General features: G+C 39.4%; 2 protein-coding genes across 3 annotated transcripts in view; one reads left to right on the plus strand and one right to left on the minus strand.

Moving 5' to 3' along the window:
* slc6a14 (solute carrier family 6 member 14) overlaps positions 1-7783 on the plus strand; it is a 40874-nt gene extending 33091 nt beyond the window's left edge. For both annotated transcript variants that reach the window (XM_034903263.2, XM_058988999.1), the window contains exon 14: positions 7215-7783. In XM_034903263.2, coding sequence (XP_034759154.2) covers positions 7215-7370 — 156 coding nt within the window. In that variant the 3' untranslated portion in view covers positions 7371-7783. The remainder of the gene's footprint in view (positions 1-7214) is intronic.
* Positions 7784-10489: 2706 nt separating this feature from the next.
* Positions 10490-14980, minus strand: LOC117412500 (type-2 angiotensin II receptor-like). The gene is made up of 2 exons (XM_034903262.2): positions 14947-14980; positions 10490-12048 (listed from the first exon to the last, which is right to left on the minus strand). Exon 2 carries the CDS (start codon positions 11995-11997, stop codon positions 10891-10893), a length of 1107 nt encoding a protein of 368 aa, XP_034759153.2. The 5' UTR covers positions 11998-12048; positions 14947-14980; the 3' UTR covers positions 10490-10890.
* Between the last annotated feature and the right edge of the window lie 340 nt (positions 14981-15320).

A 15320-nucleotide genomic window follows, 5' to 3' on the forward strand; every position in this document is an offset into this window, starting at 1 on the left:
TCTATTCCAAACATATGGCTTAGGACCCCACTGGTGTTTTGAGCTTCAAACAGCATTCTTCACACTTGAAACAATACAAAGATTGATTACGATCAACAGATGGTCATTTAAATCTACACGTCAGACTGGTTGTCTCCAAGAAAATATCCTTTTTTGAAATTGACTCCAATGTGGAGTAGCTATGCCCTCTTGTGGAAAATGGAAATAGAGCCAATGTGTATTAAATGTAATACAAGCCGTTGGCTTAAATGAGTGGACATGAGAGAGTTTGCTAAAGGGTGTAGAGGATTGCCATTGGCATTTGGAATACTTTAAGCATAGAAAGGTCATTTTCTAAAAGCAGCTTGATGCACAAGCATTCAAAAAGGTCTTGCAATGACATATCACGACAGATTGTAAATATAAATACATTTTAAATAAGATAAAATGAGAAATAAATTATATACAAACTTAAACAAGATCTAACACAATTTACATAGATGTGAGTAATTACTTCAATAAAATGAATCTGAAATTTATAAGAGACTATGAGATGACGGAAAAAGACATTTTATCCAAAATTCGATATGAAGCATTGTAAAACAATGAAGGGTGTCATTGCACTATGACAAGATAGTTAGCCCTCTTTCTGGGAGGAATCTCCCTGTGATATCAATTGATTGGTAGTTACCTGGAATACACATCTATTTTGAACCTCTATAAACACTCAAGCACAAGGTTGGGAGTAGACTCTCTGATCAAATCATCAACTCAACACCAAACCTGCTTCCTGTTCCATCTCAACTTTTCTTCAATTTTCTTTTCTGCAACGCTGACTTTTTAAATACACTCATAACGAGTTCATAAATATATAATTCATAGATCTTTGATAAGTGCCTAACTGGTAATAATATTTGCAATGTATTAAACTATTAAAATGAATAGAATGTTATGGATTTATTTGAAGACTACTGATACTTTGAAAATTATTTTGAACTCTTAATTTTATTTGGAACTATTAATTTTTGTAAACATTTTTAGAACCTTTTATATTTCTTAATACCAGATTCTGCCAAGTAAATGCACAGGGGGTGTAAAGTTGTCGTTAATGCAGGGGGGGGGGGGTTGACTCAGAGAGGGGCAAAATTACAGGCATTAGGAAGATAGATTATGTTTACAATTGGACATGCTTAAAATTCAAAGGTAGAGTACAGCACACAGTCACGCTAAAGAATCAAGAAGTGCAGTCAACATATTTATTGACTGGCGAAGTCAAATTAAAAGTTGATGCAGTATGTCCATTGTTTTGTCATTTCAAATATTTTCACAAAGTAAACATTAAACTTTAAAGCTATAGTGTGCAGTGCAAAACCACATCATGAAGAACATTAGGTTATTATCATATCCCTGTTTCCCTGAAATAGAAATATGACTATTACAGTATGGGTATTTACCTCCTAAAGACCCGAAACCTGAATAAGATATACCAAAGCTGCTCTCTGAGCCAGTGACGCAGTCATGGCTCTGCCCCCGAGGGAACAAGAGGACTGCGCTCACAGATCTCATCATCATTTTAACTTCTAGACTTTTGTCATCATGGACCCAGCGACCTTGAAGGTTATTGGATACATTTCTATTGCAGGGAACCAGGGTTATGATAATAACAAGGGATCCTAGTTTTCCGCAATAAAATGAAATTCTCCAATAAAAAAAAATAAGTCTGCTTTATTCCGTGAGTAAAGTAAAAGGCTAAAAATTAATTTGCCCTGCCACATAAGACACACAAACAGTACTACTGTTAACACAGGGAGTATTTATTGTTGTTCTTGTTACACTTTATTCTTGAACTGTAACCTTGTATTACAGTGTAACACGTGTAAGTCGCTTTGGATAAATGCGTCTGCTTAATAAGTAAATAAAATTAAAATTGTTACACTTTCAAATTATAATCAAGTTACAAGCTTACCAGTGCCATTAATCAATAAAACAAACAAACATCCTTTTTTTTTACTTCAAATATTACAAATAGTTCCCTGTTGTGTATGTGTATATATATATATATATATATATATATACAGACGTGCTCAAATTTGTTGGTACCCCTCCACAAAAAACGAAGAATGCACAATTTTCTCTGAAATAACTTGAAACTGACAAAAGTAATTGGCATCCACCATTGTTTATTCCATATTTAATAGAAATCAGACTTTGCTTTTGATTTTTTATTCAACATAATATTGTAAATAAGAAAACAAATGAAAATGGCATGGACAAAAATGATGGGACCGCTAACCTAATATTTTGTTGCACAACCTTTAGAGGCAATCACTGCAATCAAACATTTTCTGTAACTCTCAATGAGACTTGTTAACAGGTAGTTTGGCCCACTCTTCCTGAGCAAACTGCTCCAGCTGTCTCAGGTTTGATGGGTGCCTTCTCCAGACTGCAAGTTTTCAGCTCTTTCCATAGATGTTCGATAGGATTCAGATCAGGACTCATAGAAGGCCACTTCAGAATAGTCCAATGTTTTGTTCTTATCCATTCTTGGGTGCTTTTAGCTGTGTCATTATCCTGTTTGGAGGACCTATGACCTGCGACTGAGACAGAGCTTTCTGACACTGGGCAGTACGTTTCGCTCCAGAATGCCTTGATAGTCTTGAGATTTCATTGTGCGGGGCACAGATTCAAGGCACCCTGTGCCAAGCGCAGCAAAGCAGCCCCAAAACATAACCAAGCCTCCTCCATGTTTCACTGTAGGTATGGTGTTCTTTTCTTTGAAAGCTTCATTTTTTCGTCTGTGAACATAGAGCTGATGTGACTTGCCAAAAAGCTCCAGTTTTGAGCACATTCTCCCAGAAGGATTGTGGCTTGTCAATATGCATTTTAGCAAATTCCAGTCTGGCTTTTTTTTATGTTTTTCTGTCAAAAGTGGAGTCCTCCTGGGTCTTCTTCCATGGAGCCCACTTTCGCTCAAAAAGCGACGGATGGTGCGATCAGAAACTGACGTATCTTCACCTTGGAGTTCAGCTTGTATCTCTTTGGCAGTTATCCTTGGTTCTTTTTCTACCATTCGCACTATCCTTCTGTTCAATCTGGGGTCGATTTTCCTCTTGCGGCCACGCCCAGGGAGGTTGGCTACAGTTCCATGGACCTTAAACTTCTCCTCAGACAACTTTCTCCTTTGCTTTCTCTGGTCCATGTTCAGTGTGGTGCACACAATGATACCAAACAGCACAGTGACTACTTTTCTCCATTTAAATAGGCTGAATGACTGATTACAAGATTGGAGACATGTGTCATACTAATTAAAGAAACTAATTAGTTTGAAATATCACTATAATCCAATTATTTATTATCTTTTCTAAGGGGTACCAACAAATGTGTCCAGGTCATTTTAGAATATCTTTGTAGAATAAGCAATAATTCATCTCTTTTCACCGCTTCTTTGCTTTATTCTGTGACATACCAAATGCATGCAAGTATACATGATAAAATAGCTTTTAATTTCATCACTTTTCAGGAGGAATGAAGCATTATTTCAATGAGCTGTAAGGGTACCAACAAATTTGAGCACGTCTGTATATATATATATATATATATATATATATATATTATATTCATGTTAGTTCAACTCAGAGTTAGTATTCGTCATCCAGATGGCTATTGTTAAAATAGAGCTACAGCCAGCTACAATTGGTCTGACTTTGGAATGGCACCACCTCCCTTACCGTGCTTGCTCATCTCATACTCTTGGACGATCCACTTTGTGTAGAGGAACGATGGCTTTTACACACATTTTGACAAAACAGTTTCACGCTGTTCTTTGGCAGTGTAAGACTCTGAAATGATCCAAACACAGCGGTCTGTTTCAGTGTTTTCGATGCCCCTGCTGTTTCGGCCTCGTCTTGTTTATGTGCCCTTTCATTCAATGTATGTTTGGCGCTTCCCATGTGTTCTACAATGGTCTGCCTACGAGTGTAATCTACAGCCTTGCTGCATGAAGTACAAAACAGCAGTTTACCATCAACATGAAATTCATCCTTCCTAAACTCGTTGACCCGATCTTTAGGGGTGATTTTTATTGTTTTAGGCATCTTTGAACAGCTCTGGATACTGAGTGAAGTAAACTGAAGCCTCATTCAACACTGAACTTGAATACCAGAAGCAGTTTTATCAGACAGTTATGTTTTACGTACATTTAAAGCAAAGTTGCCTGTGTTAATGTTTATATATGATTCATGTATTGATTTGGTTATTATCAAACAAACAAAAAAACCTTGCATGTTTTTTGCCCCTCCCCAAGTGTAAAACCAAAAAATCACCGATAACATAGAAAATCTGTGTTTTTCCATGTTATTCCACAACAAACAGATTCCTTGGATCCCTGATAATAACCTAACTTTCCCTTTCAAGTATGAAATGTAACCATTACTGTATGGGTGAGTGTACCAAAGCCATCGCAGGGGACAATATTGCAGAACGACTGGAATGCTACAAGGCTAAGCCATTAGGAACCCAAATAACAAATTGAGAGAGAAACTCACCTCTGTCTGTGTTGAAAGGGTTTACTGGGATGCAGCCCTTATCACTCTTGTTCCAAAAGCAAGGTTTTGAGGATCCACGACATTAAGTCTGCAGAAGTAGTAAAGGTATGGGGAGTAGCCCACACCGCTGCACTACAAATGTCCTTGACAGATGCACCCTGGAATAAAGCCCATGAAGTTGCCATGCCCTTGGTGGAGTGGGCAGTGAGCTTTTCTGGATGGTGCGAGTTGGCCAGCTCATAGGCAGTCCTGAACGTGTCTGCTATCCACTTGGACAGCTGCTGCTTAGACAGGGCTTGACCATGGGACTTCGCTCCATAACAGACAAAAAATTGTTTGGACTCTCTCCAACATTTCGTCCTGTCAATGTAGTACGTCAGGTCCCGCACTGGGCAGTGTGTCTGGAGCTGTCACTCTCTGTCAGACTGGAAAGGACACCTTGACCTAGTCCTGCCTGATTTTCTACAGACACAGCGGGAGCAGGACGTGCGGTGGGAAGACATATAACAGTTGCCTCGGCCACTGGTGTGCCAAGGCATCTATGCCAGCAGGTCCCTGTCTCCTATTATGGAGAATCAGAGGTGACAGTAGGTTGATTCCTGGGAGGCAAAGAGATCTATCTATGGAAGGGTCTAGGAAGCTGCTGCCATCAAGCCCAGAAGTTTCTGGAATATCACTACAGTGAGCGCTCTGTTGAACTGAAAGAGCTCCATACAGGTGGCTATTCTCTGCACTTGCCGTCTGACAGAGTGGACAGCATGGCCCTGGAGTCCAAGCACACTCCTAGATAGGAGGCTGTCTGAGAAGACGTGAGTTGGCTCTTCGCATGATTCACCGTAAGGCCCAACCGTTGAAGCTGTGCTCGAGACTGGGCACAAATGAGCAGCTCATCCAACTGTTGTGGTTCTCAGAAAGGGATCTCAGCAAATGGCACTGGTACGTTACCAGGATGCTATTCTAATTGCCAAGCCATGCAACGAACACACTAGATGAATAGGCGTGCTTGAGGATCCCCTCAGAGAACCGCCACTAGTTGTTGAGGCAGGTAGCGTCCTTGGACAGTAGAGCTAAATTAGGTTTCTGGACCAAGGCGGCAATAGAAGCCTCCAACAGCGGAAATTGGGCCAGGCCCAGCTTCTCCGCATCATGTACCCTATATAAGGCGTCCATCGACTGGGAAACAACAGGAGCTGTAGCCGGGTGATCCCAGGAAGAAAATCTCAAATAGAAAATGTGGGTGCACTGGGGGGAGGGGTGGAAGATGGTAGGCACATTATCAAAGATGGACTGCCTTGTTTAGTCTTCTGTAGGCTAGAGCCCTCTTGATCAGTGGCAGAAGCTCTGACTGTTCGCCCATCTCAGATAGAGGTGGCGATGGACAGTATGACCTCCTGTGGCTAATCTGTGCTCGTAGCCCCCTGGGGCCCCAAGGCAGCGCTGAACGTTACCGCAGTAATTCTGTGAGTACAGTTCCTTGGTGGGAAAGAGCTGCCCAGAGCCCTGGGGTGGGGATGCAGCCACAGAGGGTGATGGGGAAGAGCGCTGAGCAGGAGTAATGGACACAGTGCACTCCGTAGAGCTGCGGGATAGCCGCTTCTCAAGTGTGCGCTTGGAGAAAGGTGCAATAAACTCGCAGAAGCTGCAATTTAGCCAGTGCCTTCTTAGTGTGCTCTGGCCCCAGACAAGAAGAACATCTGCCATGCTTGTCCTCAATAGGCAGACTGGCCTTGTATGTGTCACAGGGATAAAACCCTGGCATGATGCAAATAGTGCAGTATACAGATACAGTTGTACAGTTGATGCCTCAATCTGCTTATACAGTAGATATCGACCCGAGTGGGACCGGTTTGGTGTTTTTAGCACCGTGTAGGGCGGTCGGTACTGTTTTGGTGACTGTAGCACCAGGTCTGTAGCACGTCGGAACTGGGACAAGTCAGTGACTTTAGCACCGAGTTGGTACCGAGTCGGTTTGGTACGGTACCTTGTCAGAACTAGGACGGCACCAGGTTGGTTCATTGCCGGTTTGTTGACTTTAGCGCCGGGTCGGTACGATTACGGCACCGGGTCGGTCCGGGACAGCACCGAGACCGGTACGGTTTACTTTCAGTTAAAACTTGGGGGGGATTGTTCAAAACAGGGCGTTGACTCGGCACAATCCTTTATATAAAAAAGCTGTCTGTTTACGCACTTGTGAAGTACTTTTGAATAAACCTGGAATTATAAGTACAAATATATTTTTTGTGTTTGTATTAAGAACTTTAACTAGATCCAGAGAGTATAATTAAGATATCGTTTTAGCATTTATGTTAAGAACTTCTGAATTCAGCTAATGTATTAATTATATATATATATATATATATATATATATATATATATATATATATATATATATATATATATACATAATTTGAGATATTAATGTGGTCTTCCTAAACTCATTTAAAATTATTACCACAGTCTAACGGTGGACACACACAGGCAGTCCTATTGCATATCTATTGACTATATATTAACATGGAACTGAACTTTAAATAAAAAAAAAAAATGGAATAATTATATATTTGTTAAATACTAAGCAAAATAAATTGTTACCAGTGTTTCTTATTAAATGCAAACTTTTTAGAAGAAAATCTTTGTATATGTGAATGCAGCTGTTTTTGTAACTGTGTCCCTCTTCTCCGGTCCGAGCAGCGCATCAGGAAGGTGTGCTCCCCAACCCCTGACTGGGGTCCCTACCTGGAGTGCCACAGGGGCGACCGATACAGCCAGCAGCAGAGTACTCCCCCCGGGAACAAACAAACCCATTTATCTTTGGTGTACGTTACTGATTTTGATACTGGGCTATGAGTACAATACCCAAATCCAACAGATCATTAAAGTCAGATATTCCACGCCATCAGTGCAAGTGTATGTGAAGTCCCATTTTAAACCAAGGCATTTGAGGATTCTGTCAGGCTGTGAGTTAAAAGACAGTTCTCAGGTTCCTGCTCTGACAATTGGATTGATAACTTTCCTTATGGAATGAACATATATTTAAATGTATTGAGAAATATAATGCAGTATATTACAACATGAAATAGACAATCTATTTAAATATATTGAGAAATATAATGCAGTATATTACAACATGTATTAGACAATCTATGCCAATATATTTCAATATATTTTCGTTCCATAAGGATTGACATGTGAAACTGATAAAAAAAAAATGATATAGTTATATAATAGTAAAACTGCTGAAATAAAGTTGTTTTAAATAAGTGTTTCTGTTTTCTTTAGAGCCATATTAACATAGGTTTTTTTGTTTTGTTTGTTTGTTTTTTACATTTATAACAAAATACAGTAAATCTCCTGGAGCCTGATTAAATGCACTTTTTAGCTGTAAAAAAGTTAATGGGATAAATAAATCTATTAAAAATTGCAATGTTTACAGGAGACTATGCCCACAGAGAGAGTAGAAGACCTAGAACAGAGCACTGTGAGCATCAAAACCAAAATCTGCTCATTCCACTTTGACCCCTATAAAAGAGTTTACTGTGGTGTGGTAAAACTACACTGTAAAGCACAAAGAGTTTGAAACAGTACAGTACAGAGGAGCATGGTACTAAATGCACAGAGAAAAGGATGGTAAACTGCAGATGTATTGAGCACACTAACCATGTGTGACACGATGGCTCGTGTGGTGACGTCAGGCCAGGTAGAAACACACAGTACTATCATTGTAAATAATAAATTAACCAAATAAAAGATTTTAACAAACGGGAAACAAAAACACTAAACACAAACAAAACGGCACGGTGGTCAAAACAAACAGACTAACACACAGACACGGAACACAACAAGTATTGTGCTAGCCTAAACTAGCATGCGTAGCAATTGTTATCGCTTAGATTTAGTTTTACTTCTCCTCGCGACTCACGTCGCACCAACACACTGAACACACCAACCCTGTATCACCTGTGATCACCGTATTTATACATCTGTGGCTGGAGCCTTAATTAATCATTTAATCACTTATTCAGTTCCTGGCTCCAGCCATATTCCCAAATGTGATTTTAACTTCCTCCCTGTCACCCATTATTCCACACACACAGACATCCCTGTGCTCACATACCAATATACCTTTTTAATCTGCACGTGAAGTGATTGTGCAATCCTTGTACAACTCTTAATTTAAAATCATCCGTGCTACATACACACCACATAAAACAACACAAAATACGCACAAGGCGGGGTCACCCCGCCACACCATGGGAAACTTCAAAGCATATTTTCAAATGGTAATGCATTATTCTGTTATAACTTTTGTTTTAATATTAGAAAACTGTAGTGATTTCAGGAGCCAGCACTGACTGTGAATAAAACTAAATAATTATTATTACTTATATTACAGTGTGTAAAAACACGGGTTTACTCCTAAGTTTTGTTATTATTATATTATTATTTATTTCTTAGCAGACGCTGTTATCCAGGGCAATTTGCAATTGTTACAAAATATCACTGTATAAAGTATCACATTACAAAATATCACATTACAGATAAGAGCAGTTATAAAATACAGTAAAATCAGTAGAAAATCAGAACAAATTCAAATAAGAGCAAAATAAAGAATACAGTAAATAATTTCCTTTAAGAGCGAGTTCGACTAAGAGCAGTTAACTTATAGTAAAAATGTTTGCTCATACAAGTAATGTCCATTAAGAGCATGTAATAAGTGGATGAGAATTATTTCAAATAACAGCAATTACAAAACAACGTGGATACGGATACCTCTAAGAGTAAAATCAAGTACCAGATGTTTTTAGTTTTAGTGATGGAACTGGAGCCATACCGTTTTCTCAACAGGTTATTGTTTTACGGAATACGCCTTGCCATGGGGTATCGCTTCCAGCTGTCGTTTTTCAGGATGCAATAAAATGGGTGATTCAGCACATTCCTAATGCTAGTAATACAAGTGATGATATGCTTTGAAGGGACCGAGTGAGGCTCTGCTCAGGCACGTGAAGGTCTCTCAGCTGGTGCATGAAGTTTTGGGACTCGAAGCCCATCATTATTAGAAGGAAGTAATAAAACCTCTGTTTGCCATCTGCATACTGCAGCACCAGACTGCTGAGCCCAATAACAGCATACAGAGACTGGAGCAGGAGACCTTGGATACAAACGGATACTACTGGGTGAAGAAAACTTAAACCATGCAAGGATTGCCAGACTCAAAGTCTCAGGGACTGGTGGTTATTCAACAAGGATGAGGAGACTAAGCGAGACTCGAAGGCAGTCTTTACAGACCCTTAACAGAGCAGTCTGGCAAGGAGATTCAGTGCAGGAGAGAAACGACAATTTCAACACTAAATCATAAAATGTGTAAAAATAAATAGTAGGCAAATGTTTCAACAAGTGCCCTTTTCAGTGTGTTATGTATAAGGTATGCAGTATAAGTTCCCTTTTCAGTGTGTTATGTATAGGGTATGCAGTATAAGTGCCCTTTTCAGTGTGTTATGTATAGGGTATGCAGTATAAGTGCCCTTATCAGTGTGTGATGTATAGGGTATGCAGTATATGCTACTGCACTGGTACTCATATGGATAAGCAGTGTGTTACCACCATGGTACTGTGCTCTCAATGGCCCATGCCTTGTGCTACAGCACTCTAACTGCATTACTGCAGCAGTACCCATATACTGTCATTGCACTGCAATTCAAGACGTAGTTGGTAAAGATATTGACAAACATGAACTGCAGAAGTTTGTTTTTTACAAAATAATACAGCTTTAATGTGACAAGAAAAAATAAATAAATATCTTGTTGTACAGTATGTTCTCAGATGCCAAATGTCTATTTGTTATTTGAATACAAATACACAAATGAAAGTTGTTTATTTTTTATATATATATTTTGAATTATATATAAAAAATATAATTCTTTAAAAGCAGCACAATAATATATATATTTTGTATAATTCTTTAGAGTTTATATTGTGTTACTTTTAAAAATATTGTATGCAATCAAAAATATCCTTACAAATATTATATTGTACATATTCTGTATTATTCCAAGTGAGTTATAAAAAGCTATGTATAAGTCCTTTGGGTATAATATCTCATCAGTTATTAATAAATAAAAACTGGGACCCATCTGTTGTATAGGGACTGCTGAACAACATCAGCCTCCTTACTGTACTTACTAAGACATTCATCAGTATAACCCAGTATTAAATGTTACTTAAAAGGTGTAGTAACAATTAGTAAGGGATTGTTACTAGTGCTAGCTGCACATTAAGACCAGTCGATTCTGACTGGGATGCATAACACAGTACAGAGATCCATTCTCCATTCACTGGCAGCATGGCTGAAGACTGGAGGACCCTTCCATTAGGGTCCCTTTGTCCCCTCCTTGACGTCACTGAGCTTCCTGGAGAAGGAGCTGAGCCTCGTGCTGGTCGAGCCCCTCTTACTGAAGATGTGAGGGAGCCTTCTCTCTGACAGGCGGCTAAACTGTTCCCTGAAATGAATGCCCACAAAGCAGTACAGGAAAGGGTTAATGGTGCTGTTGGCAAAAGCAATGCAGAGCGTAAAAGGCACTGCAGTGTCTATCATTGCTTTCACCCCACAGCTCTGGATCAAGTTCAGTCTGGTCAGGACATCCAGGAAGGTGATAATGTGGAAGGGACACCAACAGAAGAAAAATGCCAGCATCACGGCCACAACCATCCTCAAGGCTCGGTCTCGATTTGGGGTGTTTTTGTCCAGTCCTGTTGCCCCCAGTAAGTGCTTCCCAATACCGATGCAACAGCTGGCAATCACTGTGAACGGGACCAGGAAGCCCAGTATGTTCTTCATTAGGGCCATGGCCACAAACCAACTTTCACGGGGGTTTGGGAAATCCATAACGCATGCCATGACCCCGAGCTCTGGGATGTTGTACGTGTTTCTGAAACACATGGTGGGCAGAGTGGAGAGGCAAGCCAACGTCCACACCAGGAAGGTAACTGACTGAGCCTGGCAAAGACTCCTGCGCCTCTGAGACCGGAAAGGGTAGACGATGGCCAGGTACCTGTCCACGCTCATGCAGGTGATGAAAAATATGCTGGCGTATAAATTGATGCACAGCAAGGAGCCGCAAATCTTGCACATTACAGCCCCAAAAATCCAGTTATAGCCAAAGGCATAGTAGACGGCCCAAAGCGGGAGGCTGGTCAAGAAGAGGAGGTCAGAGATGGCTAAGTTCAGGATATAAGTGCTGGCCACTGTTTTACATCCCATTTGTAGACACAGCACTGCCACAACCACACTGTTTCCAATGAACCCCAAAATAAATATGATGCTGTATATCGCTGGGATGAGCTCAGACTGGTAATCTGAGAGTGAGACAGAGGGGCATGATGGCACTGGCAGCGTCCAGTTCAGGGATCCGTTGGCAGATGAGAAGTTGGTCCCCTCTGTTGTGAAGGGGAGGGAGTTGTTAAGCATAGCGGTCATTTCCAGTGATTAAATCCACACAGGGTTGCATCTCTTTGTAAACTGGCATTCCTGTAAAACAGAAAATGATATCAGAATTATAGTGCGAGAAACAATTCAAACTACACTTCCAATACTGTAGGGGTTCAGTGCCTAAATTAAAAATAGTCTCATTGTATCACTTTTAATACAGGACATTATTAACAACTGTTTAAGGAAAGCTGTTTTAATAAAACATATAGGTTTAATAAAACATGTGTTTGTATCGTTCACATGGAAAAACAATCAAAACATACTAAGAGAAAATGTTTTTCCTCTGCCAGAGTTTGCAGCTGTTTCAAATATTTGCATTCAAACTAGTTTTACTTTCTGTATCTGTCATATAAGACGAAATAAATAGTTTTTGTTATGGACAAAAACTCAATCTGAACAAGCTGCTTACTTGTAGTAGTGCAATCGGCACCCAATTTCGTATTGAATTATCGTATAGGCATTTATCAACGTTAATCCATGCATTGATGTTTTATTTTTCAAAATAAAGAACACAAATTCATTTTTTTAAACAGAAGATACAATAAATAAGACAGTGTTGTGCATAACAGTTAAACAAAAAGACACAAATTACATTGTGGTTACTGTTACACTGTGAGAGACAGGGCTCTGAGGAGACCCCCTGGTTACTGTTACACTGTGAGAGACGGGACTCTGAGCAGACCCCCTGGTTACTGTTACACTGTGAGAGATGGGGCTCTGAGCAGACCTCCTGGTTACTGTTACACTGTGAGAGACGGGGCTCTGAGGAGACCCCCTGGTTACTGTTACACTGTGAGAGACGGGACTCTGAGCAGACCCCCTGGTTACTGTTACACTGTGAGAGACAGGGCTCTGAGGAGACCCCCTGGTTACTGTTACACTGTGAGAGATGGGGCTCTGAGGAGACCCCCTGGTTACTATTACACTGTGAGAGACAGGGCTCTGAGGAGACCCCCTGGTTACTGTTACACTGCGAGAGACGGGGCTCTGAGCAGACCCCCTGGTTACTGTTACACTGTGAGAGATGGGACTCTGAGGAGACCCCCTAGTTACTGCTACACTGTGAGAGATGGGGCTGCACGCAGCATTTGCACTCAATTCAAGATAAAAACTAATTAGAAGTTGACTCTTGTTTCTGAATGTCTCCAAGACCCAAACATGCCAGGGAAAGCTGGATATTGAGTGAGATCCCAGCGTTCCTATTAATGCGCATTGTGAGTGCACACCGGTGTAAAACAGTGACACAGATACATCCGACTTCTTTTTTAAATTTGTAATTCTTCTTTTTATTGTTTACATTTTTCAAAATCTAAGACACGTGTAGCAGAACTACAAAAGAAATGTAGTTATAGTGGTAAAACATCTGGACAAGAAGTCATTGTCAATGTCTTTTCAGTTTTAATATAAACTGTGTGTGAAAAGAAACATGTATAGCTTCGGTTAAAAAAGTTTACACAACATATATTAATATAATGCTATCATGGTACTATTAAAATCATCGCTATCTTGTAAAAACCGATAAAGCATGATAAAGCACATGAAGTAGGAAAGCATGTTAATCTGCTAAAGTACTATGCAAGTTTATTATGCTAAACACACACACACACACACACACACACACACACACACACACACACACACACACACACACACACACACACACACACACTAGAGGTCGGCACGGGTAGAAAATCCAGAACCGGGTACCCGCCATGAAAAATGCCAGGATACCCAGTTCTTTTTCAGGTAATGATTACAAAAAAACAATCACATATATTAATGTTTTCAGTGCATGATACATATTTAAATACTATATAGTACAGATACATTTTGTACCTTTATATCTGTAGACTTGCGTAACCTTTATCAGTACTGGAAACATTGAAATAACAATAATAATAATAATAATAATAATAATAATAATAATAATAATAATAATAATAATAATAATAATAATAATAATCATCTCAGTTTGAATACAGTTATTTATGTTAAATGCGCTTCATGCTGCAGGATGCTTTGTACATCTGTTGTTAACACGGCATCCAAGCAAAGCAGCATTATGTGGAATTTCTTTACCAAAGCAGAAGAAAAAGGAATTTGCAAACTCTGCCAAGGAAATATTTCATTCAGGAGGAAGCACTAGCACACTTACATAACATGCTCCACAAATATTTTTTATTTAACCCAAAACAAAATAGGTGAGCGTTTCTTAAGTGTGTGAGTAATGTTTTTCTCATGCTGATTTCATTTTGTACTTTGCACCTTACGCATTTTGGAGTGCGTCTGCTTTTTCTTAGTTAAACTACTTCATTAAAATAAAAAATAGAAATTTCAGTCTGTTTTCTGGGGTACGCTGCTCACAATACTTTATTTATTTGTTTATTTATTTTTAAATAAAGGCTACTTATTTTATCTTTTTGGTAAGAAACTATATCTGCGCAATAACTGTAGATAAAGCATTCCATATTGAAATTATTATTATTAATGGATATCACTGACATAAACCCAACAGGATGTTGTTTTGTTTCCGATTTAGTTCCTGAGAAAAATAGTCACTGCAGTTATTATTATTGAGTGTGCTTGCCACTCGCTGTGTGTTATTGTTTTCTGTAAAACCTTGATATCCTGTCAGTTAAGAAAAGGCTGAATGCAAAGCTAGTTTAACACTGTCTTTATTATGCCGGCCAGAGACCAGCTCTTACAACTGCATGGTCATGTTTTCTACCTTTTCTTTAAATTCTCAAATTAATAAAATCGATACCCAGTTAGTAAAAAGAGACCCGTATGGGGACATAAACAATTAAAGTCATTAGCTGAGTCAATTTAAGATTAAGATTGTGCTAAATGCAATCGGTGAACACTTTTCTTCAAGAGTAAAAGCCATGCCAGTTGTCTGAGTCCCAGCTGGATTGGATTGATAGGTAACAGGCTTACCTTCTAGTTAAGTCCGCTGAGATGTGCTTTCTTGCTTGTTGTTCAAGGCTAAATGAAGTCCAGGACTGGATGTCTGTCTTATATTTACTCCCATATCCACAGGGACACAGCATTGAACAGAAACTCCACGCTGGCCTCTTGAACATTTGCCAAAGTTTTGTGCAAGAGATCCATCGTTTTGACTCCTCCTTGTGGCTCTTAATTGACTGGAGTTCAGATGTCAAAAATAGCAAAGAGAGTCTGAGTGGAATTAATTTAAGATTTTGTAAATCACTTTGGTTTCCTAAGGCTTGTTTAAAATTAACTTTTTGGGGGGAAACGGAACTCTGTATTGCTAATACATTTCAAATGACGACTGGCTTAACAATATTACA

Source organism: Acipenser ruthenus, chromosome 16 (genome assembly GCF_902713425.1).
Source record: "Acipenser ruthenus chromosome 16, fAciRut3.2 maternal haplotype, whole genome shotgun sequence".
Lineage (NCBI taxonomy): Eukaryota > Metazoa > Chordata > Actinopteri > Acipenseriformes > Acipenseridae > Acipenser > Acipenser ruthenus.